At 40.7% G+C, this 27426-nt stretch overlaps 2 protein-coding genes and 1 pseudogene across 2 annotated transcripts in view; 2 read left to right on the plus strand and 1 right to left on the minus strand.

Annotated features, from left to right (window-relative positions):
- Positions 1-27426, minus strand: part of Slco1b3 (solute carrier organic anion transporter family member 1B3) — a 1042880-nt gene that overhangs the window by 230763 nt on the left and 784691 nt on the right. The gene's annotated exons all lie outside the window — the stretch shown is intronic.
- Positions 17849-18897, plus strand: LOC142855682 (phosphoglycerate mutase 1 pseudogene; annotated as a pseudogene).
- Positions 25987-27426, plus strand: part of Gys2 (glycogen synthase 2) — a 33986-nt gene continuing 32546 nt past the window's right edge. Inside the window, exon 1 of the mRNA XM_075982358.1 lies at positions 25987-26289. Coding sequence (XP_075838473.1) covers positions 26169-26289 — 121 coding nt within the window. The 5' untranslated portion in view covers positions 25987-26168. The remainder of the gene's footprint in view (positions 26290-27426) is intronic.

The following is a 27426-nucleotide window of genomic DNA, read 5'->3' on the forward strand; positions in this document are numbered from 1 at the left end:
TTTTCAAGTCATATTTCCAAAATATATGTTTGCATCAAGACCATTTCTATAAGGAGAGAGGATATGCCTCGATGCCAGTTCTTGGTAATAATTTTTGAAGTGAATGCTGAATTCATAGTAAACTATTGGTTTCCAAGATTCAGCTTACAGACCAGTTAAGAGTTTAAATGGGATTCTTGTTTCTGCTGAAGCTCCTACATCCTGCCATGGAAGTCTGCAGGTAAGGGCTGAGTAGGGAGCAGAAGCTGTTCACCAAGTTTAGGAACAGTGTTCAGTGTCAATGACTCAAGAAAACAAAATGTGTGAGTGTGCATTATATTTATATGTTCTTATCTGTGGGTATGTGCACATTGGTGATGGTTAGGAAAGGTGTGAAACCCTCTGGAGGTGGAGTCAAAGGTGGCTGTGGGTGCCGGGTCCTCTGCAAAAGCAGAAAGTATTCTTCTGTACCATCTCAGCCCTATTGCATATTTCATATAGAAAAGGGACACTAATCCTGATGTTAAAGATCATAGATATCCAAATGCATGTAATCATGGTGTCAGATTTTTCCACTTTAATTTTTCTTAGTCTTAGTTGTAGGAAATTAAATTGAGGGCCTTGCTCATGCTAAGTATGTGTCCTGCCACTGAGACACAGTTCTAACCCCATAATCAGACTCTTTAAAATGTAGCAAGTGATATAGACTGAGTAACATTTGGAAAAGACCTCAGTTGTGAACCTGGATGCCTTTGTTATTATGTTAAGAATAGCACAGGGATGAAGTCCAAAGTGCTGTGCCAGTCTTGGAAACAATCTGTGAAATGATAGGGAACAATCTATAAACATTTAGGAATGTGGAGGTGGTATGAATACCCCGAAAGCATGGCTGGGGAAAGGTGTAACGTTCATGAGTATCTCACCCTACACAGAGGGCAAATATGTATACATGGAGACTTTAATGTACCTGGTAAGACTAAAGAAATAGTCCAGAGGTTAGGAACATCAGCTCTCTTCTAGAGGACCTGGGTTCAATTCCCATTTCCAGAGGCTCTAATTCTCTTTTCGGGCCTCCTCTAACACCAAGCACTTCCATGGTATGCAGACATACATACATGCAAAGCACCCACATACATAAAATAGTATTTATTTTTAATTAGGAAATAAATACATATGGAAAATCCTTTTATGCCTTGAAGTTTGGAAAAACTTCTCCAAGGTATAAGTCCGGCTTTTCACAAGAGAACAAGGTTTCTTCACATAGAAACAATTCCCCAGAAACAGCAGCTGACACAAGGAGACACAAGGCAAAGACCCAGCTACTCAGCGTGTAAGAATTAAGATTTAATTTTGAGAACAAATTAAGGAAAAGATTCTAGGTGTTGTGCCTCTAAATAGAGATAGTTCTTTTGTTTCCCTGGCTGCTCAGACCTGAATAATCATACAGAAACTATATTAATTACAACTCTGTTTGGCCATGGCTTATGCACATTTTCTAGCTAGTTCTTACAGCCTAACCCATTTCTATTATTTTACATTTTACCACTAGGCTCTTGGTTTGTTTCATCTTGCTTCTTGGGCAGCTACATGGCACCTGCCTCCTTCGGCAGCTACTTGGCATCTCCTTGACTCTGCCTACTCTCGATCACTGTATCTCTGTTCAGAATTCCTGCCTGGCTTTACTCTGCTAAGCTAATGGCCAAAACAGCTGTATTCATCAACCAAAAAAAGCAACACATATACAGAAGAACAGCCCGTATCATGTGCTTAGTTAGATTATTTCTAAAAATAACTATTCAAAATTGATATTAAATATGTGAAAAACTATCCATAAGTAAAAGGATATCGATAGACTGTTTTCACTCACAGAATAGAAGAAAATAATACAAAATATTGATTTATTTCTTAAACCTTTACATTTATTTATTTATTGTGTGCGTACGCGCATGTGTGTGTGTGTGCGCGCGTGTGTATGTGTGTGTGCGCGCGCACACGCACACACGAGCACACATGCCACAGTCCATATGTGTGGAGGTCAGTGAACAACTGGCAAGAATTGCTTGTCTACGTCCATCATGTTTGTCCTGGGGACTGAACTTGGTTCACGAGGCTTGGCCACAGTGCCTTTACCTCCTGAGCTATCTCACAGGCCCTCAGTCACTTTTTTGAAATCCATAATGATGTGTGAACCATCATTTTCTTTTTCTATCCCTTGTTAACTCATCGGTGCTGATAGCAGAGTAAGATTTTACAGCGTCAAAACCAATATCTCCTATTAGTTGACAGAGAAGGAACAAATTCTTGCGTCCCCGAGAGACTGGAGTAATTTATTTTGAAACTGAGAAATCCCAGGACTAAGAGTCAGAAAGGAGCAGACATATGAGCAACACATTATCCCAAGATGAGTCTAGATTTGAATAAAAACAACTTTCCAGGAAATATAGAAAGCATGAAGAATTTAAAGGGTTAAATAACAGGGAATTTTCATCCCAAATGGGGTGCGGGGTGGGAGGAGGATCAGAATAAAACTATGGTGCATGACCCAGGTTCTCGTTGATTTTGTCTATAAGATATTTAGTGACCTGTATTTCAAAACACCGATGGTTGTCAGGCTTGCCCCCTGGCCTTGAGGAAGGTGAAAGCTGCTTGGAACATGAGCCTCCCACTCATCCCTGCAGCTGTTACTTTCAATTCCCCTGGTGACATGAATTATTCTTTCTAATCGGCTGAATATTTATAAGAATGATGTGTGGTGTATTTTTAACAGTGCTTAAAAATAGCTCCTAGCTCCTAGCTCTGCCAACAGGCACCATGAGCTGCTCCCTTAACGTTTAAAAATGTATTAAAACTATCTTTATTTATTATCATTTCTGTCTTTAAACATACAGCCAGGGGAATGGAGAAGAATGTTTCACAGTGCTTATCATGAGCAGGCTCAATCGTGTGTTAACAAAAATGGTCTTAATATTAAAAGTCAGTGAGATGGTACTTGCAGGGAGGGGGTTGGCAAGGGTGGGAGGCAGATGAGATTTGGTGGGGCTATGATCAAAATGCAAAATCTATTTGTATAAAGTTGTCATAGGATAAATTTATTTCTTAAAAGCCCATGATAATTCTACAAGTCAAGGTAATATTCATAGAGATGATGACAAAGCATAGTTTGTCCATGTTAACTTTTAAACAGTTTCCTGTTTATTCTCTGTATATGAGTATTTCCACCTGCATGCATGTGTATGCAATACATGTGTGCCTGGTGTCTACTTAGCCCAGAAGAGGATGTCAGATCCCCTTGAACTGGAGTTAAAGATGGTGTGACCACCATGTGGATGCTAGAAATAGAGCTTGGGCCTCAGGAAGAGCAGCCAGTGCTCCTAACCATCGAGCCACCTCTCCAGTCCCCTTCATTTTTAATACTGTGTAAGTTCAACAATGTATTTATAAATCATTATAAATGGCATGACTCATTTCAAACACTTCCTTTAACTGCCTTGATTGTAATAAATAGTAAGGTCATTTATATGTTAATAACACAACTCTATTTGGGCAGCCAAACTCACTTAAGGGAAAGAACAGGATCTACTGATAAATTGATTTTAAACTTATGAACATTGAGAATAGGACACGATGTTTTCTTCTTTCCTCTTTCATACAGACAAATAAGAAACATGAAACAGAAGCTGAAGAGGTGGCTCAGTGGTTGAGAGCATTTGCTGCTCTTGCAGAGGACCTGGGTTTGGTTGCCAGCATCAACTTGGCAGCTCACCACTATCTATATCTGCAGTTCTAGGGGATCTGATGCTCTCTTCTGATTTCCATGGATACCAGGCATGCACTTGGTACACATGCATGCATGCATGCATGCAGGCAGACAGGCAAAACACTTGTACACATGAAATAAATAAGCTTACCAAAACAAGAAAAAAAGAAAAAGCATGAAGCAAATTCTGATGATGAGTTGTACTATAACATGTTGATAGAAGTTTCTGTCCCATCCAGTCCTGCAGCTATTCAGTCCCAAAGAAACTGTTCAGCCTATTAGCTCAGGCTTACTACTAACTACCTCTTGCAACTTAAATTAACTCATAATTATTGTCTATGTTTAGTCACATGGCTTGGTACCTTTTCTCAGAAGGCAATCTTATCTTGCTTCCTCTAAGTCTGGCTGGTGACTGCATCTCTGCCTTTCTCCTTTGTGGAATTCTCCTAATCTGGTTACCCCACCTATACTTCCTTCCTGATTACTGGCCAACCAGTGTCTTATTAAACCAATATGAGTGACAAATCTTTACAGTATATAAGAGTATTATTCCACAGCACAAATACTCCTACGCTTCACTATCCTCAGAAGTACCTGTTATTCTGTAAAGTTTCATTAAACAATTGGTTCTTTGAGTTGCATAATTCAACACAGACCTTGTTAGTATATAAATTAATACTGCTCATAGCTTTATGCAACACAGCTTGGGACACAAGGACTTTAGATCATTGTTAAGATGAAAATTGTTATTTCAAAAACTAAACAAAAGTTAGATATTATCTAAAACCATGCAAAGAACATTAGCAACGAACATCCCCAGACTCTATTGAGCATTTTGCTTCACACTGTGTGTTAAGGGATGGGTGGTGGGTACAAGGATGAAAACAACACACTCTTGTCTTCACTGGGTTTGGCACTGAAGCCAGCACCAAATATTGCTGTGGAATATGTACAACAAAAACAATTTTAGATTTGCCCCAGACCATGAAGGAACATGGAGACTCAGCAAGGCTCATCTCTGGAACTAGAATTTAGGAAAGTTTTGGTCTAAGTGACATTTGACTGAGTCTCAGAAGGTAAAAGATGAATTGGTCATCTGTAGGATTAATGACATGCCGCGCACCGCACCCCCGTGTCTGTTCTCTGTGTGCTGGCACCCAGTTCCCAAGCTTCGAGCAAGGGGCTGGAGGTTAAAATACACAGACACACACAGACAGAGAGACAGTGACATGGTCATCCTTGAATTCCCCAAGAATGCCCTTTTTATTGTGTTCAGGGGCAGATTATATAGAGATAGCCACGCCCCAGCCAAACCCACCAGAAACCACTCTCCTGCCATCAGGAACTCCTGAAGGTCTCTTGCTCAGAGCAGCTGTAGGCACTCAGATTAGGGGATTACAAGAAATTCAGGATCTGAGGTCTCACTGCTCCCAACAATGACACACAGACTATTCCCAGCAGATGGAATAATATCAGGGCAGGAAGAAAAACTGGTGTGGAATATGATGGACCTGGGAACACTGGGCTGGTAACTCTGAGCGTTAGATGGCAAGGCAGGAGGAAGGGTTGGAGGCACTACTACAGAGATGGGTCACTTGGCTTAACTATGGTGATCTAACCACACACAGGCATGTCACAATCTATCTGCAGGGAATGCTGACAGATTGCGAACTTGAATGTTATGACTTTCAGGCTCACTGGGTTTGTATAAAAAATGTACTCCTGGTAAACTCTGAGAGAATGGTATTTGCATGTTTCATCATTAAAACTTAAGTATTGGGGGCTGGAGAGATGATGGCTCAGTGATTAAGAGCACTTGCTGCTTTTGCAGAGGACCCTGGCTGAATTTCCAGCACCCACATGGCAGCTCACTACTGTCTGTGATTCCAGTTTCAGAGGATCTGGTGCCATCCTCTGATTCTTCCTGGGCACTGGAGAACAGAAATAGCTGTAGACAAAGCACCCATATACTGAAAATGCTAATAAATGTAAAACTAACATATAAATGTTGGGGAGATGGTGTGAGTGAGGTAGATGCCATGCTTGTGTATAAGATTCAAGAAAATAAACTATTAAATAAAAATTAAATTATCTTCACCTACAGTAAAGCTTAAGCATCAAATGAAAATGTAAATATTATCTTTCACTATTCATGATCTGGGAAGCAACTGTTCTGGCTTGGTTATAGATAGGCACACTTGACTCAAAAAAGAAACACTTGGGTCCCAAAGTTATGGGCTTCCCCAGAAGGACACTCTTGATTCTACCTGGCAAAGGGTTATCATTCTTCTTCCAAGCTGATTTTGTGTCTCTGCATTTTCCTTTCCCCCCTTCTCCTTCTTTTAATGTTTTTCAGATCTTCTGTTTTCCCTGTGAGTGATTGTGGCAGTTGATATTTTACTCACATGACCAGAAGGTGCCCAATCTTGTTGGCAGTATTTCTATGTGAAGGACTTAATAGGCACCAAAGCATGAGTCAGGTGAAGGGTAGAAGGTACAGAGAAACCCAGTGGGTAAAAATCACTAGTGAGATAATTACAGAGTGAAGTAATTACAAACGGCAATCATTGTAAAACACAGCAAGATAATTATAAACAGTAATCATTATGAGAGACAAGATTTGGAGGAGAATATTCAAATTGCCAAACAAGAGACTTTAAGAGGTGAAATGCTCTATTTGGGAGATCTCCTCTGAGATTACAGTGGGCCTAAATCATCTGAGGCAAAATGCACCTTAGCGGTCAAGTGGGTGAGCAGTTCTGGAAACCATTGCCAGGGTCCAGTAATGTAATAATGATAAGACTTAAACTAGAGCAGTGCCTCCCAAAACTACAGAAGCAGGCAGTTCTGGAGAATCCTGCAAGACTAAATTAACAGAACTCCAAGCGACACAAGCAATTGGTGTGGGAAGTCCCTCTATCTATGTGTTGCTTTTATTGGTTAATAAAGAAGCTGCTTTCAGCCAATGGCTTACCAGAGTAGCGCCAGACTGAAAGAAATATATAGAGAGAGTAGTCAGAGAGAAGCTATGTAGCCACCAGAGATAGGCACGCTGGAACCTTGCCAGTAAGCCACAGTGACATTGCAATCCACAGATTAACAGAAATGAGTTAATTTGAGATGTAAGAGTTATCCAATAAGAAGCTAGAGCTAATAGGCTAAGCAGTGATTTAATTAATACAGTTTCTGTGTGATTATTTTGGGTCTGGGAAGCTGTGAGTGAATGAGCAGCCACTGCCAACAGATAGGTGTGCCAGCATGGGGCAAGAATTTCTACATAAAGTCTAAGAAAGCTTTTTTCTTAAAAAAAAAAAAAAAGGCTTCTAGACCCACAAAATAGGTGCCAAACTCAGTCTCTTGGTAGCAGCATTTTTTTTTTTCAGACAGGATCTGTTTGCAAAGGAGGTGCAGTAAAAACCGCATGACTTCTTTATAAAAACAGTGGGTTCCCTATTCACCATCACAAATGGCTCTAGCTCTTTTGAGAGGTCTGGCTAGAAAACTTTTAAATGAGGTTTTTGAACACAGTGCTACAACTTGCTTAATGGCAACATAGACCTACTATGTCCCTGGAAATGAGGCTGTGAGCATGACTCTCCGAGCTGGCACTAAACATACCTCTGCCATGTTGGACTGGGTGGAGCCAAAACGTAAAGCATACTTAGTCCTAGCTGCTCTGCTTAGTATTTTAAGATGTGGTCCTGGTCCGAAGATGATTACAGACATGTAAAAAAAGAAAAAAAGAAGAAAAAAAACAGATTCAGATTAAAAAAATAAAGATCTCAAAATGGTCAAAATAGGTCACAGTATTGGAAAAATGTATGTAGGCTTGGGAAAGAGAAGAAAAAGAGTATAGACAGTTATAAATGGAAATAAAAGTTTTAAAAAATAAAAAAAAGTCTTTAAAGAGACAGAGTACAGACAGTCATAGATTAATGGAATAAAGAAAAAACACATAAAGATGGAATATATACACAAAGACTATGGATTATGAATATTATTGTGTTTTATTTGGCTTTTTTGACTGTGAATGAGCTAAGTACAGAGAGACATTCCATTATACAGGCTGCTAAGCTAAACCAACATATATATTTTAAAGGTATCTTAATTTTAAAATATGGAACTAAGGATATGTTGCTTTGAAAAAAAGGTTCTCCTTTTGTTTCCACAGAGAATGAGAACACGTGGATTCCATCCAGACTAACATGGTTTGATGAACCAAGACCAAACAGCTCCAAAAATTACTTCACCCAGCAAAATGCAAGAAGCAGTTTGGAGAGAATTATGTCCAAATTCCCTAGATGATTGTTTATACATGTTTGTTTACATTTAAAGGAGGATATGATATAGAGATTAATACTTTTCATTGGTATGGATCTTGGTTTATTGATACAAATTTAAGGTCAATTTTGTTATATGTATATATCTGCTCTTGATTAAGGTATTGTGTTTGCACAGTTTGTTAAAAAAAAATGTAATGTATTTCCCTGATCGCTAAGGCAGTTGAGCATGATCTTAAGTGTCTTTTGGCCATTTGAACTTCTCTTGTTGAGAATTCTCTGTTCAGCTCAGTGCCCCATTTTATAATTGGGTTGATTAGCCTTTTACGGTCTAGTTTCTTGAGTTCTTTATATATTTTGGAGATTAGGCCTTTGTTATTTGCGGGGTTGGTGAAGATCTTCTCCCAGTCAGTGGGTTGCCTTTTTGTCTTAGTGACAGTGTCTTTTGCTTTACAGAAGCTTCTCAGTCTCAGGAGGTCCCATTTCTTCAATGATGCCCTTAGTGTCTGTGCTGCTGGGGTTATATGTAGGAAGTGGTCTCCTGTGCTCATGTGTTGTAGAGTACTTCCCACTTTCTCTTCTATCGGGTTCAGTGTGTTCAGACTGATATTGAGGTCTTTAATCCATTTGGACTTGAGTTTTGTGCATGGTGATAGATATGGATCTATTTTCATTCTTCTACAGATTGACATCCAGTTTTGCCAGCGCAATTTGTTGAAGATGCTCTCTTTTTCCATTGTATACTTTTAGCTCCTTTATCAAAAAAAAGGTGTTCATAGGTTTGTGGGTTAAAGTCAGGGTCTTCTATTTCATTCCATTGGTCGACTTCTCTGTTTTTATGCCAATACCAAGCAGATGGAAAGAGAACACGAGCAAGGAACTCAGGACCGCAAGGGGTACACCCACACATTGAGACAATGGGGATGTTCTATCAGGAACTCACCAAGACCAGCTGGCCCGGGTCTGAAAAAGCATGGGATAAAACCGGACTCGCTGAACATAGCAGACAATGAGGACTACTGAGAACTCAAGAACAATGGCAATGGGTTTTTGATCCTACTGCACGTACTGGCTTTGTGGGAGCCTAGGCAGTTTGGATGCTCACCTTACTAGACCTGGATGGAGGTGGGTGGTCCTTGGACTTCCCACAGGGCAAGGAACCCTGATTGCTCTTTGGGCTGATGAGGGAGGGGGACTTGACCGGGGGAGGGGGAGGGAAATGGGAGGCGGTGGCGGGGAGGAGGCAGAAATCTTTAATAAATAATTAATAATAAAAAGATCTAAAAAATGTAATGTATAATTAAGAAATACAGGTTAATAGATACTCATCTATAATAATCAAGTTTATAGACATGTTAGTTAGGTTTTCTAGATGCACAGAGATATATTTCAGATGGATAGTTATTCTTCAAACCTTTCAGAGACCTTTATAATATGGCATTTAAAATGTTTTAGGAACTTAGATTTTTTTTATGACAGTGAGACACATCTGCTCCTGGTAGCACCAATTACTTCAAGAAGAAGATGAGTATTGAAGAGGCTCTTTATGGAGTTGGTTAGCCATTTGGGCAAGAAAGTGCTATTTCCCGGACTGTTTGATGGTATGCTGTATAAACTGGACATGCAGGACCCACAGAGAAATGACTGCTGTAGTTGCCTAAAGAAGGTAAAACAGTCCTTCGTGGTTCCTGCTTTATGAAAGAGTCTGCCAGACATTCTGCAGGACACAAAAGAAAGTGACTGACAAACTACCAATATAGGTGGAACTGTCTTTGAAATTTCCTGCTTCATGGAAAAGTCTGCTGGATACTGTGGGCCTGTAGGCTCAAGATGGATGCTGCAATGGTACGGAAGAACTTTGGGTGATTGTCCAGGCAGCAAGATGTCCCTGTCAATTCTAGAGTTTTGGAAGTTGCTTACAATGCACTTTCTGATTACTTAGGTAATAGTACATCCTTCTGGAGTCTTTGATGGAGAATAGTTATAATTATAGTTTTACTTAGTTATGATACCTGTTTTGTTATATATAACTTTACTATGTTAAAGTTAAAACCTTCCTTTTTGTTTAAACAAAAAAAGGGGAAATAGTGTGGAAAGTCCTTCTGTCTATGTGTTGCTTTTATTGGTAAGTAAAAAAAGCTGCTTTCAACCAGTTGCTTAACAGAGTAATGTCAGGCTAAAAGAAATAAAGAAGGTGAGTAGGCAGAGTCAGAAAGAAGATCTCCAGAGACAGACATGCCAGAACCTTGCTGGTACGCCACAGTCATGCACCAATAACAGATTAACAGAAATGGGTTAACTCCATTAATCAACACTAAAATTCTGAACCTTTGAAATCTTAGTATAACAAGAGTATAGAGAAGGAAAAAAATATGACACGTTTTCCATTACCTTAAATCACATTCTTATACCTTTTTAACTCACATTTACATACTGCAAAACACTTCCTTAGACCCTCAGAAATTAAAGTTAAAACCCTTTTCTTTCCATGTAACCATTTACCAGAGTCAGAGACAGATAGTTATTACCAAGAACAGTCATTGCAAAGTAAGTTCTTTTAAATAAAGGAACATCTGAAACCTGTTTATCCTTTAATAGGAAGCCTGTTAGCAAAGCACATCTGTTTGCCTTTCTCAGCAGAAGACCCCAGAGCTCCAGAAAAAGCAAGGCCTGATTTTTGTATATGAAATGAACTAACAAGGTGGCTGAAGCCTTGGGGGAAGAACCTAGTCATCTGCTGCTGTAATTAAACTGACAAAGCTAGAGTTAGCCTAGCCATCCATGCCACTAGAGATTTGAGATGGGTAAATTATAGCAGGACATATAGTCTAAATGGCCTATCTGTAAGCATAGACTGCGCTTTCATTTCGTGGCGACTCAGACCCGAATAATTACACACAAATTATATTAATTATATAACTGTTTGGTCAACAGCTCAGGCGTATTCCTGGTTAACTCTTTTTTTTTTTTTTTTGATTTTTCGAGACAGGGTTTCTCTGTAGCTTTTGGTTCCTGTCCTGGAACTAGCTCTTGTAGACCAGGCTGGCCTCGAACTCACAGAGATCCGCCTGCCTCTGCCTCCCGAGTGCTGGGATTAAAGGCGTGTGCCACCACCGCCCGGCCTGGTTAACTCTTAATATCTTAAATTAACCCACTTTTATTATTTTATATTTTACCATGAGGTTTGTGGTTCATTACCTCAAATCTTGTTTCTTGGGCAGCTACATGGTGTCTGCCTGACTCTGCCTTCTTTCTCCCTACATTCAGTTTAGTTTTTTCACCTAGATTTACTTTGCCCTACAATAGGCCAAAGCAACTTCTTTATTAACCAATGATAATAAAACATTACCTATGTATTAATTAAATGATAGAGACTTACCTCCTGCCTCCATGGTTACCTATTGGAAGGCTATTTCACTGGTTCTCACCTGTGAGACATTTTCCTATCTGACCAGCTGCCCAACTATCCAGTTTACACTTCCAGTCAGGACAAGCCTTCTCACTAACATCACTTCTTCCAGGCTGACATGTGTCACTCCTCTTCTTTGGTGTAAGGGAAAGACAACCTCCTGCATAGATACCCTCCTGCCAGGGGTTAGCACTCTTGTTATGATTTTTCCACAGCTCTATTTATTTGAGAAGAAAAAACCAACACTGCCGCTACAAACCAAAGAGAAGAAATATTCCTTCTTTTACTGGTAGGAATAGGACTTGCCATCTCCCTTAGATCTTCCTGGGCTGCAACAACTGCCATCATCCAGATACATCATCTGCCTGGAGACTTCAGAGACAGACTCGATCAGGCCATGACATCTACAGCTGAAAGCCTCAAGTCACCCCAAAGATAGATGAATGCTCTTACTGGGGTCATGCTCCAAAACAAAAGATTGCTAGACCTAATAACTGTTGAACATAGGGGGCTTGTTTCATTTTGGGGGAAGAATGTTGGTTTTATGTAAGTAAATCAAATATTATTAAAACTAATGTCAACACCCTCAAAAAACTACTCAAAGACCAGGCCTTGAAAATCTACCCTGTAGAGCAAATTAACTGGTTCTATAACCCCTTGCTTTCTTGGGTCCTACCCTTTATCAATCCTCTGATTATTCTGTGTTTCATTTTCATTCTTACCCCCTTGCTTTATTCAGTTCCTAGAGTAACAGATCACCACCACTGCTAAAATTACCAACAACTAGGTTAAAGTTCACTACCAGGCCCTAGGCCCTTCTGCCAAAGGTTCCTTAGGGCTAACAATGACATCTCTTCATTACAAAATGAAACAGGAAGAGATTTTGGAAGGCATTGTTGCCTGGTTGCAGTTTCAGTATCTCGTGGCCTGGCAGCTTTTCTCAAAAGCTGGACAACACACAGAAACTCCCTCCCTCCCAGCAAAACTCTTTGGCTTTAGCTGCCCTTATCTGGAGAATGACCCTGGGCCTGGAGGACTGAACTTATCTGAAAGCTGTCTCTAAACCAGACGCCTGACTTATCTTTAACACAGATTCCGGCTGGAAGGCTTGTGCTAGGGAGCTCTGCTGTCGACCCAGCTGCCACGTATGAAACCTCGTGATGGGCACATGCACTTAATGCAAACTAGGGTTCGTCCCCAGGCTCCCCAATCCTGTATATTCCTTATACTCTGGAATAAAGCTGAGCAGATTCATCGGTCTGTCTCCCAGAGGGCTGTCTCCAGCACACCCACAGCTATCCTGAACTCTCTTCTCTGCTTCTGCTCCCTCCACCATTGTGGATCAATGCAGCCAAAGATTTAGGGAGAAGCCCAACCACAGCTGCCCTCGGATCCTGTGGTTTTGACAGCTTTACTGGCAGTAACATCAGACGTCATACAGGATAGCATCTAATCTTCAGCTTCCACATCGAGCAGCATTGATTCTGTCAGACCTAGGTCTGAGAGACTTCTTTCTGTAGAGGAGACACTTGAGGGATTGACTTATTTTAGCCAGGAAGAATAGAACTGTCAACCCAACAGTGTCTACAACTTGGACAGGGCCCTGGTGGCATGCGAGGCATGGGGAAGTTTATCCCAGTGGTTAGTGTTACCACAATCCAGGTGGAGTAGTCAGTAGCCCATTGTTTTCTTTGTAGACCTTATTGTTATCAGTAGGGGCTGGCATTTTTCTCTATTATTGGAAACTTCTTCATTAAAAACTTTAAATGCCATTTTCAGCAGATCTCAGAAGAGTTTGAACACCATGATCTGTTAAGTGTCTCTGATTTTAAATAAACTTTACTTCTGTCTAGTCACTTGCTTTAGGCTTAACCTTGAAAACATATACAGGAGGATAAATAAAGCTTATTCTTGTAATTAATTATATCAGAATTTAGCATGGCTACAAGTGTAGTTCTGAACACATTAAAGAATTTAATTATTAAAAAGCAGCTATTAACTTGCATGCCTGAATCATCTTTAAAGATTTATAACAAGTTAGTAGATTTCAAAGGGTTATGACTTTACAGTTTTAGTCCTGTTAAGCTTATGCCTTAAAAAATAACCAATTTTTTGAACCAAATCTATTTTAGTATAAAAATAAAACTTTAAATCACAAATATAGTCTATTAAGGACTAGCAACTTTACTTTCTTGGTCATTACGTACTGCACCATTATAGAATATCAGTTTCTTATATGAATCAATTTATCAAAATGGCTAAGGCTTACCATGGTTGGCAAAACCAAGGAGGTTTAGGCACACATGCTTAAATCAGTTGCTGTTAGCCTGACTAGACCTCATGCCTACTCTCTGTCAAACTGCTAAGGTCATTGTCTTACTGCCTCATGAGATAGGAATATCCCAGCTTCTGGTGTTTAGTGCTCATATCTGTGGCCCTAACTCTTTAGTCTTTTATTTTTTAAGATTACATATTAATAAAGGCATCATAATATAAAACATTTTATAAACTTCAATGTCCCATAATCTTATGGGTGTTTTCTGTTATTGTTGTTGTTTGGTTTTGTTGTTGTTGGTAGTAGTGGTTTTGTTTTGGTTTGGTTTTGGTTTTTCAAGATAGCATTTCTCTGTGTAGCTTTGGTACTGTCTTGGAACTTGCTCTGATAAATCAGACTGGCCTTGAACTCACAGAGATCTGCCTGCCTCTGCCTCCTGAGTGCTGGGATTTAAGGAGTGCACCACCACTACCTGACCTAAAAATATATTAACATTTATAATTTAAATTTTTTGTAAAATTCCAAAATTTCTTCTTAAAGTTTAAAGTCTTTCAGTGGTGGGTTTCTGCAATATCAAAATATCAAAAATAAAGTACTCTTCTTAAAGAACCATTTTGTAGTGATGAGGCAAGCAGGCCTGCTTTTCATCCCACCCGGCTCCCGCGTGGCTAGCTTTATACCTGAAATAACAACACACAAATTGTATTTTTTTAAACACTGCCTGGCCCATTATATCTAGCCTCTTCTTGGCTAATTCTCATATCTTGCTTAATCCATTTCTATTAATGTGTGTAGCACCACAAGGTGGTGGCTTACCCGGAAGATTCTAGCCTACGTCCATCTTAGGTCAGAGCTTCATCGCGTCTCTCTCACTGTTTTCTACCCAGCATCCTGTTCTGTTTACTCCTCCTACCTAATTTTCTGTCCTATCAAAGGGCCAAGGCAGTTTCTTTATTAACCAATGAAAGTAACACATAGACAGATGACCCTCCTCCATCACCCTTTTTTACTTCAAGAGGGAAGAAACAAGAACAACCATAACAAGGTAAAACGAAACTCCAACAGTGCAAACAACTCAACGCTCAGTAGCTGGAATTTATTCATAGCCCTCTGGGTTTCCCCAAGAGACTAAGTCACCTCTCTGGCCCTCCCTCAGCAGCACAGACAACCTGTCTTCTGGGCCCCTGCTGGCTCCATTTCATTGTTGTTGTTGTTTCTGGTGATCATCACACGGCACAAGCATTTCTAAAACTAACAGGGTTCCTCTCTTTGGCTCTCTGTGGGAACTCCAGCCCTGCTACACAGTGCCAATCTCAACTGTTCTGCACAACCCCTTCATGGCTGTGAAGCCAATGCAACCCAGATGATTCTTACATAACAAAGTTCGGCTGCCAACACAGGGACATTCTTGTATATAAATGCATGGAGCTGTAGCTTTAATACTTTATTAAACACACATTGTTTTAAAATCCTGTTTTCCATAAGTCTTGCTTTTGTGACTTTGTGTTCAGATCAGGAATTATCAAACAAAATCCATCCTAATTCAAAATATCTTGGAGACCTATTGTTACCTCCTTGCTTGTTTTATATTAGGTGGTCACCTTTAATCAAGAGGGCAGTAATGTCACATGGAACCAACTCATCCTCTCTAACCTTAGTAAATATGGCTGCCAGACACATGGCTGTCTCTATCAACATAAGGGACAGAACCTAAGATGGCAGCCAGTCACATCTTGTTTATAGCTCAAGATAGCATCACACCACATGGTTCCTTTAAGATTATCTATGTATAGATGTTTAACCACCAATCTCCTATGTTATGAATTTTAAATTAATGTTATTGTTACAGATTTTTAACCATACCAAATAAGCTTATACAAATATTGAAGTATAAAAAGTTTACACAATAGTCTTAAAAATCTTGAGATGAGTTTTACATCTTAGCAAAAGCTTTAGTCAGTTAAATGAAACCAATAGTCTTGGCTGTTTTGCTTTGTCCTCTTTTCCCTTTTCACAGAGTAAAGTAGGTCGTCTAACACAAAGTGTAGAAGAAGCTTGCATAAGCATGCTTGAGTCTAGAGGAGAAGGAAGATTCATAACCCAAGTGTAGAGCTATCTTTTCAAAAAAGTAGAACAGCCTAAAGCAACTTTAATATTATTCACACCCAAAAGGTATTTGAATCCCTGCTAAAAAGAATCCAGTGACAAGATTCAGAGGTAAATTCTGAGTCCTAGCCATCCAAACATCCACAGCAAGTAGTGATAGCCGTGGTGGTTGGAGGCTGGAAGTAGCAAAGATAACAAAACAAAACCGATGAACTCAGAAAGTCCACTCACTCCAAGGTGACTAGTCAGAAACCAAACATGTGGTGGCCAACAATTGTCATCCATAAGATTTCATACTGACCCACATCTGTCTTAGTTCCCATGTTAGCAACAAAACTTACAGACACTCCAGAATCCACTGACCTATCCATACATACAAAACAGGCAGACAAAACTTTCCAAACAATCAGAACCCCGTGGATGACTAATATCTCACTGCCCTTGACAGGAGAGTATTCGGGTCCTGTAAAACCCACCCATACCCCAGATTGGGATCCCTCAGAACAGAACCAGACTATAGCTTACCAGGAGAGGACTCTCTAGATGCTTGCTGCTTTCTCAGCACAACAGTTCACATCCTATCTACGAGAACTGAAAGCATACCTCAGAGCCTTGGAACATCTCCTGAGGGCGAAATTCATTGCAGAATTCCGGAGTAAAGGTCTGGCTGTAGAATTTGGGTAGATGTTCTGATCTTACTGGGGCCTCCACAAATGTTAATTTCACTCAAGGAAAATAACACCACTACCACAGTTTCTGAGCCAAATTTGAAGAAAGCTTTACTGGCCAGGACAATGGACACTGGCCAGGTCCATACCAAGGATTTCCAGAGAATACTTGTGAATTATGTTAATCAGGTGTGTATAAAGGCAAAACCAACAAGACTAAGTACTTCCCACCTTTGAAAAAACAGGGAAAGGATACATCCTGATGTACTTCCTACCTATGTAACCCCCACCTACATATGAGCAAGCACATCCAGTACAGTTTGGGCAACCAACCTTGTTTATAAAAGTGAAAACATGTGGCTTGTATTCTTACACAAATAGCCCCCAGGATTCCAGAATGTAATCTGTCATCAGGTAAGTGGGGGTTGCAGATTGGAGGCATTTTTGTTTTATAGGTCTGTCAAACATAGTAATTAAAACTTAAGACAAAAATTTAGCCCTCATAATACGTTGCCCTGGTCCCTTCCTGTATCCCCCATTCTGTGTTCCTGACCTCACTGTGAACCAGGACCATGCCTTCCTATCATGCCGTACGGTAGGACCACAGGTTAAAATCAGCCCCTCCTCCCTTAACTTGCTTCCATCACGTTTGGTTACAGAAGTTACTAATCCAAGGCCATTCATTTATTTCATCAGCATCGGCTTTACATGCTATACTAGAAACCCCACAATAACACGGCTTCTATTCACAGAGCCTGGCATTGCACTCTTGATTTCGCCATCACAACCCCAGCAGATGTGTTGTAAAGGACACACACTGAACAAATGACAACATGGAAATGAAGTATAGAACTATGTCACATTGGAAAATTGAAACCTTAACATTCAAACGCTAAATATCTCACTTTAAAAGTTTTAAAAACATGAAGATGATGCTTCCCTCAGGAGAGACAATATTTTACATTATAGAATTTGTCACTGAAACGTAGGCTTTATAACCTCTGACTGGACGCATCCTGCCCTGTCCTTCTCAATGTTTACCTTTTCTATAAAGAAAATTCTCTTCCAATGTCATACTGTTAGTGACTTGGATAAAGCCCACACTCTCCGTTTTTCTGTGGTCCATTTGTTCTTTGCTTCCTCTCGTTTGTCTTCCCTTGACTTTCACTGTTCCTTGAGTTCCAGGCATGCTGGTTTCCCTTTTGTTACCGTGAGAATGGAAGCCGTCGTCACCACTTACATAAGCTCTTCATGTGTTCGCCATATTCTTGCTCTGACATTCCTTCCTGGCCTCAACAGGTCCCCACTTCTATCTGGTGATACTGCTTAGCATTTTATAGTCTTTTCCAGAAACACAGGGTTTTTTGATCCAAAATGACTTATCTATACTTCACAAGATTAAAGTCCCTATGTTCGCATGGAAGCAGAAACTACTGCTTGGTGAAAATATCCTGGGCCTATGGGCATGGTGGCAGAGGCAAGAGGATCCCTGAGTTCAAGGCCAGAGAGACCTTGTCAGGAAAAAAACCAAACAGGCCTATCGCCACGGCCGCCTACAAGCTCGTCCTTATCCGGCATGGCGAGAGCGCCTGGAACCTGGAGAACCGCTTCAGCGGCTGGTACGACGTCGACCTGAGCCCGGTGGGCCACGAGGAGGCGAAGCGCGGCGGACAGGCGTTGCGAGATGCTGGCTATGAATTCGATATCTGCTTCACCTCTGTGCAGAAGAGAGCAATCCGGACCCTCTGGACAGTCCTGGATGCTATTGACCAGATGTGGCTGCCAGTAGTCAGGACCTGGCGCCTCAATGAGCGACACTATGGGGGTCTGACTGGTCTCAATAAAGCAGAAACTGCTGCTAAGCATGGTGAGGCACAGGTAAAGATCTGGAGGCGATCTTACGATGTCCCACCACCGCCAATGGAGCCTGACCATCCCTTCTACAGCAACATCAGAAAGGATCGCAGGTACGCAGACCTTACTGAGGACCAGCTACCGTCCTGTGAGAGTCTGAGGGACACTATTGCCAGAACACTGCCCTTCTGGAATGAAGAGATTGTCCCCCAGATCAAAGAGGGGAAGAGAGTCCTGATTGCAGCCCATGGCAACAGCCTTCGGGGGATCGTCAAGCATCTGGAGGGTCTCTCAGAAGAGGCCATCATGGAGCTGAACCTGCCAACTGGCATTCCCATTGTCTATGAATTGGACAAGAACTTGAAGCCCGTTAAACCTATGCAGTTCCTGGGAGATGAAGAGACCGTGCGGAAAGCCATGGAAGCTGTGGCCGCGCAGGGCAAGGCCAAGAAGTGAAGGCGTGCAGACAGACTTCTGCCCCAAGACCCCCTTTCCTGCCTGTCTCTGCCTCCTGCGCCCTTCCCAGCACCCGTCACTGACTCCATGTTTAGGATCTTAAGTTGTAGCTGCAGATGGGGACCCGTGGCTCCCATTTTGTTTTAGTATTTTATCCCCTGCACCCACTCCCTTCATAGAATCTAGTCAGAGTAACACCTCTGGGGTGCAGGTTCTTGGTCCACATCCAGGGACGGCTCCTCTTCCCAGGAGAATTGAGAGGTAGTAATTACAGTTTTCTTAGTCCTTTGTTTACAAGGGTCTGCTTTTAGGAGGTCAGGGAGGAACCATGCTGTGGCCTGACCAGGGTGAAGCCTGTCCTGCACTCTGGGGCTGTAGTCATTCCAGTGGAAGGTGAAAGTAGCCTGCATTTAAAAGATGAACTACCTTCCTCTCTGACCCTAAAGGAGCTGCTGGCCCCCGAAGGTTGGGATCAATCCTGTCAAGTCTATGTGTTACATTTACTTTTACAAAAACAAAAGTACATATATATTTATCAGCACACAAAAACCCCTCTGAGGTTTCTAGTGGTGACTGAAATAGTCTATGTGGTCACCAGAAAATAAGCCATACCTCATATCAAGTGGGATAAACTCCTTGATCATGTCCAGGGTTTTGTCTTTCGCTGTCTGAATCATGTTCCAGCTGCTTGACCCTACCATGTGGGTCCAGAACTTGTTTTGGACATACTAAATCTTCTTTTCCAGATCAGTATAATAAAGGAGTGATGTGCAATTAAAAAAATAAACAAACAAAACAATACAGAAAATGTCCTGGACTGCTAGACTAGTGCACATACTAAGTGGTTCATAAACATGTCCAGAATCAGCCAGGAAAGGTGGTACATGCCTTCAATTCCAGCACTTGGTATGCAGAGGCAGGTGGATCTCTGCATTCAATGCCAGCTTGCTCTACAAAGCGAGTTCCAGGACAGCCAGGGCTACACAGAGAAACCCTGTCTTGAAAAACAAACAAACAAACAAAAGCCAACAAAACAAAACAAACAAAAATGTCCAAAATTACCCTGGACGTACAGGTGAGTTTTTCAAGCCTCGGGCGCCCTAAAGATTCCAACATGTCTTAGCCAATGGTGCTTTCCTAAGTGTATCTGGTGACCCCTGCTGGCCTAGTTAACACAGGACCTAAACTGAATCGATTGCGTCCAATTTATTCTCATGTCTTTGCACCGAGTGGCACAGCTGTGAAACTGGGTCTCAGCATCCTTCAAACGTTCTTCCTCCTCTGTCCCTGTTGGAGCAGTTCCTCTCCTTCAAGTGCCTGCTCAACACTTTCTGTTTCTCATATAAACAGAGAGGTTTGTGAAGGAGAGGACTTCACTTGATGAAAGTCTCTCTCTCTCTCTCTCTCTCTCTCTCTCTCTCTCTCTCTCTCTCTCTCTCTCTCTCTCTACATTGAGAATTAACAGTAGCCCACACATGCCTCGGAGGCACCATTAGGAGATATCACTGAATGTGTCAGAACTTGTCATGAGAAAGTAAAAGGGAAACCAGGAATTTTAAAACAAAATCAAAATAGGGCTGGAGATATGGCTCAGCAGTTAAGAGTGCTGACTGCTCCTCTGGTTCCTAGTAACCACACTGGGAGGCTCACCAAGATATGTCACTCCAGTTCTACAGGATCTGTAGCCCTCTTCTGGACTGTGTGACTGTGTGGGCACTCTTATACACATGCATACACACATCCATCCACAAATAAGAACAAACAAATCTGTTAAAAGTTCAAAATAACAAGAGTGGACATGTATGAAACAGCCATGAGGTGCTATGATTGCACTTTTGAAAACTACTTTATTTACTTTGTGGGTAGTGTATATATACATGTACAATTTGGTGAGCATGAAGTCCTGTATATAAGACATTACCACTACCACTTAGAGACAATCACTGTCGAGTTTTAGCACAGAGCCCCCTAGCCTGTTGATTGGGCTTCCCTTCGTACATACATAGGCATGCTTACAGGCTTGAGTCAGGTTCACTCTAATTTATATCCTCCTGATTATTTATATGATGTGCCTTCAAAAACATGTTCATTCATCTAAGGTCATCACCTCAAGTGTTTTATGCGATTAAATATCCATAGCATGATATTAAAAATAACTTTTAAAAAGAGAAAGCTTTCTCTAGCTCCTTCACTTTCCAATGGGGATCACTGCCCTTAGGGGGAGGTTTGACTAGATCCTTAAAAACATCCTGTAACCAGGATGGAGCATAGTTAAGACCCTTCTTCAACTGCTCTCTAATTTCTCCTGTGACTTTAGTCCTATGTTGAACACTTTGACATATATGGAATTGTTCTGTATCAGGTGGATAGAAACTAAACTTAGTAAGCATCGGCAGATGTTCGCATAACTTGAGAAGGGGCTTTTTGGACTTGCCCCCACCAGAGACTGATTCACAACTGAATGGCTGCTGAGATCACAGCAAACATAAGCTCTGACTCCTCCCTGGCACCCCTTTCTCACTTCTTGTCAACATGACCTTCTGTTCAGTTTTACTGGAGTTTGTATTTGCAGAACCCTCAGTGGTTAACCTCATGTGTCAATACACACAAGCCATCTCTTCAAAGACACAGACATGTTGAGCATGTGGCACATATGCTATTGTAGTACTTGATTGTCTTTAAAAATATTTGTGTGTGTGTGTGTGTGTGTGTGTGTGTGTGTGTGTAACAGAAAGTAGGAATGCATATCACAGTATACATGTGGAGGTCAGAGGACAACCTTGTGCATGCAGCTCTCTCCTCCAACCTTTTCAGAAAGTCTGTGGATCAAACTCAAGTGCCCAGGCTTGCTGCAGGATTCTTTACCCACTGCACCAACTCACCAGCCCTTTACTTGATTTGTAAAGTTATCCATATAAGCTTTATTGTTGGACTTCAAACAAATAAGCAATAAGCTATGCAATTACAAGTATGATAATAGTTAAGGATAAGAATTTTTTAAATGTCAGTGAATTCTGGAAAACATATTTTGTAGACAGAGATCATTCATTCATTCCTGGCTGCCCAGACCCAAAATAATCACACAGAGACTATATTAATTAAAACACTGTTTAGCCAATAGCTTAGGCATATTTCTAGCTGACTCTTAAATCTTAAATTAATCCATTTCTATTCATCTATGAGTCATCATGAGGTTGTGACCTACTAGTAAGGTTCTGGCTGGCAGCTAGTGTCTTTCTCCTTCAGCAGCTACATGGTATCACCTTGACTCCACCTACTCTCTTTTTAGATCCCTTCCAGCCTAGCTATATTCTGCCTTGCCATAAGCCAAAGCAGCTTTATTCATTAACCAATAAAAGCAACACATATACATAAGGATATTTTGTATCATCTCCTCTTTTCTGTCTAACTAAAAAGGAAGGTTTTTAACTTTAACATAATAAAATTACGTACACAAAACAGTTATCAAGCAAGAACATAGTTATAATATTTAATACATTTGTATTTGGAAAATTAAGGAAAATATCATTTATCTTGTCTTTGTGAGTTTAAAGTTTTACATTTAATTTATCTTTTATCATAACTAAGAAAAGCTATAACTATCTGTCTTTGACTCTTCGAAGATCCCAGAAGGCTATAATTTTACCTAAGTAAACAGGAAGTACATAGTAAGCAACTTCCAAAACTCTAGAATTGACAGAGACATCACCCAAAGTTTTTCTGTAATATTGAGGTCACCCATCTTCAGCCTACAGGCCCATAGTATCCAGCAGACTTTCCAATGAAGTAGGAAATTTCAAAGACAGTTCCACCTATATTGGCAGTTTGTCAGTCACTTTCTTCTGTGTTCTGCAGAATTTCTGGCAGACTCTTTCATGAAGCAAGAACCCTGAAGGACCATCTCACCTTCTTTAGGCAACTTCAGCAGTCATTTTTCTGTGGGTCCTGCATGTCCAATTAATACAGCATACCATCAAGCAGTCCAGGCAAGAGCAGTTTTTTTGCCCAAATAGCTAGCCTTGTCACATTGAAGGTAAATTCCATAATGAGTTTCTTTAATGCCCATCAACCTCTCTGAAGGAATTGGTGCTGCCAGGAACAAACGTGTCTTATTGTCATGAAAACTCTTAAGTTCTTAAAACATTTTAAATGCTATATTCTGCAGGTCTTTGAAAGGCTTGAAGAATACCTATCCATCCGAAATGTATCTCTGTACATCTAGAAAACCTAACTAACATGACTACAAGCTTGACTATTATAGATGATTATCTATTAACCTGTATTTTAAAATTACACACTACTTTTTAAATGAGTGGCACAAACATAATACCTTAATCAAAAGCAAAAATATACATATAACAAAATTGACCTAAATTTGTATCAATAAACCAAGATCCATACCAATCCAAAGTATTCGTTTCTATAACATATCCTCCTTTATGTAAATAAACATTTATAAACAATATTTGGGAATTTGGACATAATTATCTCCAAACTGCTTCCCACTCTCTGTTGGGTAAAGTATTTGGGGGTTCACAGAAACCTTCAGGGGTGTCTAGAAGGAATCCACATGTTCTAATCCTCTGTGGAAACAAAAGAAGAACATCTTTTCCAAAGCAATATATCCTTAGACCCACATTTTAAAGTCTAGATACCTTTAAAGTATATATGTTGGTTTAGCTTAGCAGCCTGTACAATGAAATGTCTCTCTGTACTTAGCTCATTCAAGTCAAAATATTCAAAGGAAACACAATAATATACATAATCCAGACTTTTGGTGTATCGTTCATCTTTACATGGCTTATTTTTCTTTATTCCTTTGATCTACAACTGTCTGTACTCTGTCTCTTTAAAGATTTTACTTTTTTTAAAAAAAACATTTACTTCTTTTTATAACTATTTCCTCTCTCTCCCATGCCTATATACATTTATCCAATACCATGGCACATTTAGTGGTCTTTTTCATCTGAATCTGTCTTTATTGCATATCTGTAATTATTTTCTGTCCAGCAGCACTATTTTATTAATGCCAAGTGGGCATGGCTAGGACCAATTCCAAGGCCCTGCCTGCTTCCTTTGTCCAACATGGAGGAGGCATGTTCACTGCATCTGTGAACCACGCTCACCACCCCAGCTACCAGGATGCTGCAGGTCTATGTCACCATTAACAATTTGTAACATGCTGCTCACAGACCCCATTTAAGTGCAGGACTTCCTGAAAGAGCCAGAGTTTGTTCTGCCAGCATGGACCAGGAAGCTGGATTTTAAAGAAGCCATGCAATTTTTTGCTGCTAACACTGAACCAGGAAGACTTCTCATAAAAGATCCTACATCTGCTTGCCACCAGCAAGCAGAGAGTATCTGAAAAAATTCAGCTATCAAGGAGCTGTACTTGGCTCCCATTTTTTTGTGTGTGGAAGCCCTCTTTTTTTCTTAAGCTCTTTTGGATCTTATATGGAACCATGCCCCAGGCAGTGGGTACCATTTTGTAGATAGAGACTACTTGTTTATTCCTGGCCACCCAGACCCAAAATAATCACACAGAAACTATATTAATTAAAATGCTGTTTGGCCAATAGCTTATGTATATTCCTAGTTACCTCTTATATCTTAAACCAATCCATTTTTATTAATCTTTGTATCACCATGAAGTTGTGGTCTACTGGTAAGTTTCAGGCTGGTGGCTGGCATCTTTCTCCTTTGGCAGCTACATGGTGTCTCCTTGACTCCACGTACTCTCTTTCTATATCCCTTCCAGCCTGGCTATATTCTACCCTGCCATATTCGTTAACCAACAAAAGCAGCACATATACAGAAGGACATCCCACATCAGACATATATACATCTATAGATGTAATTATGCTTTACAATGTAATTGACTTTACCCACCTTGAGTCATCAAAACAGGCTTAAATAAATTAGACCAACTCTAAATGATGTTGTTAAAAACATAAAAATAGTTTCTATTCTGTATTAATAATTAAATTGTTTTGTGAGAATTTCAAAAATTCTATTTTTAAATTTTCTATTACATTTCTTTGAGGGTAGTGTGTGCATATGTGTATGTGTATGCATGTGTGTGTGTGCATGTGTGTTTGTATGTGCATGTGTGTATGTGTGTGTTCATGTGTGTGAATGTATGCATGTGTGCATGTTTGTATGTATAAGCATGTGCAACAAAATAAATATGAAGGTCAGATGACAACGTTTCTACCATGTGGGTCCTAGGATCAAATTCAGGACATCAGACTTGACAACAAGCTCTTTTATCTGCTCAATGATCTTACTGCCCTGACAATTCTTAAAATTCAAACATAGAGGATATTTGGGGAAAGCATCAACAGGAAATCTTCAGAAAGAAGAAGAAAAACATAGCAATACAGACATGCTGACAGCAAACTAATAAAAAACTGTAAAGTACATGGCTCAAAATTGAGCATACTTGTGACTGTCTGTGGATGTGGTTGGTGGGGGGTTCCATATGTGTATTTGTATGCATGAATAAGCAAACTGTCCCACACATAGCTGCACACTGACAAACACAGGGAGAAACATTATATGGCATTTACTGGTGATGCAATCCTGGTAAAAGTTCAGAGCCTAACTTCTTTCGCAACTTTCTCTCATATTTGAATACTTTCCTGTCCACCAAATTATCAAATACTACCAATCCCACAATTCCTGACATGTAAAATCTGCAAATGTGACTAAAATTCATTTCTATTGTGCCATTAAAATGGGGGCTGAAAATCATCAAACAGCCCAAATTTCGCTCATTCTGTGTTATGCACAGAGGCACGGTGGTTTATGCTTTCGTATAAGGAAAAACTACAGAAACTAAGGCATCTCAATGGTCCGGCTCTCAGCACAATGCAGTTTGCACAAGGAGAGTAAAATAAGGAGGAGTGCATCTCGGAGAAGGGAGACTGTAGCAAGGTGCCCACTGCCCCACAGTCTGCAGATGCTGTGTCTGCAGATGACGAAATACGTATCTAGGGAGCACTTATTCCAGTAGGAGTTTGGTCTAAAGGACAGGGGCTAAAGGGCTGGACTCTTGTCACCCAGTCTATCCTCTGGCTGCCTGCCCCGCTGTGAACAAGCAGGTTTCACTTGCGATTTTTTTTTTTTTTTGGTGGGGAGGAGGGGAAGTGTCTGTGTGGATTTTAACTGTGGGTATTGCCTTCTCCAGACGTGCCCCGAAAAGCAGCAGCACAGGAGCTGGGCACACTTCATCCCGCTGCGAGTTCATGTAACCTCACCTTGCCAGTTTGGCCTGCAGAGCAGAACCCAAGGCTGTCACCTCTTAGCCTGTGCTCCGTGCTCAACTCCTGTGACTGCAGTTAGCTGAAACCGGTTCCCAAAGGCACCACAGGCTGGGAGAAGAATGCTCAGAGGCCGGTCCTTGTCTGTGACTTCCCTGAGTGGGCTCCCTGTGTGGGAAGCCGAAAGGCTCCCCATCGAAGACTTACTGCTCTTTGAAGTCTCTTGGGAGGTGACCAACAAAGGTTTGTAATGCCCCTAACACTGGCCTGTGCTGGGTGTGGAGGAACACAGATTAGGAGACATGGGTGACCCCAGTGACAATGAACTACCAGAGAGTGGGGCAGAGTTGGTTCGTTGGACGCCTGCAGAGCTCCTAACTTTTTCTCAACAGGAAATGAAAACACAAACCTACGCTTGGGTGAAGGGGGAGAGAATAGGACAGGGTAGTGATAGCTAAATATATGCGTTTATGTCAACATTTTAAATTAATGTCATGACAAAATAGGAATTTAAAAGTTATTTTTTGTTTGTTTGAGCATTTTCCTCTGGCATAGGCAATTCTTTTATTAGATGAAAAGCTGTATGTGGTCAGGACCAATAGATAACTTAGCTCTTATACTATTAGTGCTTCAATAAAAAGTTCAATAAGTGTTCTAAAAATTCAGGATGAGATTATATTAGGTTTTAACTTAAATTGTGTTCTATTAAGAAGGATAAAATTAATCTTTCTCCAACTCTATTCATCTAGAGAGAATATTAAATAGGGAAGAAAATAAAATTGGTTTTAAAAAAAGCAAAGCAAAATTGTTTTAAAATGAAGTAAATCAACCTAAATGATTTTCCTAGTACAGATATTTGTAAGACTATGTGGAAACCAGTTCCTGTAGATTGATGTCTTCTAGTTTAAGGGTGCTCAGACAGGGGGTCGCTGTTCAGTCATGGCTGGCCTGGAACTCACAGAATTTCAAGTGCTGGGACTAAAGGTGCATGCCATCACACCTGGCATGAAACTCTCGATTCATAGGCTGAATTCTCCAAGATCATACAAAACCAGGCAGAGAGACGGTGTGTGAAAGGCAACAACAGGCATTTGAAGATGGGACCCGAGAATGGGGATTCTATTTCTTCCTTGGACCTCTTGAGAGTCAGCGTACTGTCAGAGGTAGAATTATATTTGCAGAGCAGGTGAGATAATTCACTCAGTAAAATGCTAATCTTGCAAGCATGAGTCCCTGAGTTGCACCCTCAGAACTCATCTGAAAAAGTTGGGTAGGTGGCACATTCCTGATGTCCCAGGGCTGGGGAAGTGGGGACGGGTGGACCCCAGAGGCTACTGGCCAGTCAGCCTGGCAAAACTGCTAAACTCCAGGCAGCTGAGG

This window comes from Microtus pennsylvanicus, chromosome 8, assembly GCF_037038515.1.
Source record: "Microtus pennsylvanicus isolate mMicPen1 chromosome 8, mMicPen1.hap1, whole genome shotgun sequence".
Lineage (NCBI taxonomy): Eukaryota > Metazoa > Chordata > Mammalia > Rodentia > Cricetidae > Microtus > Microtus pennsylvanicus.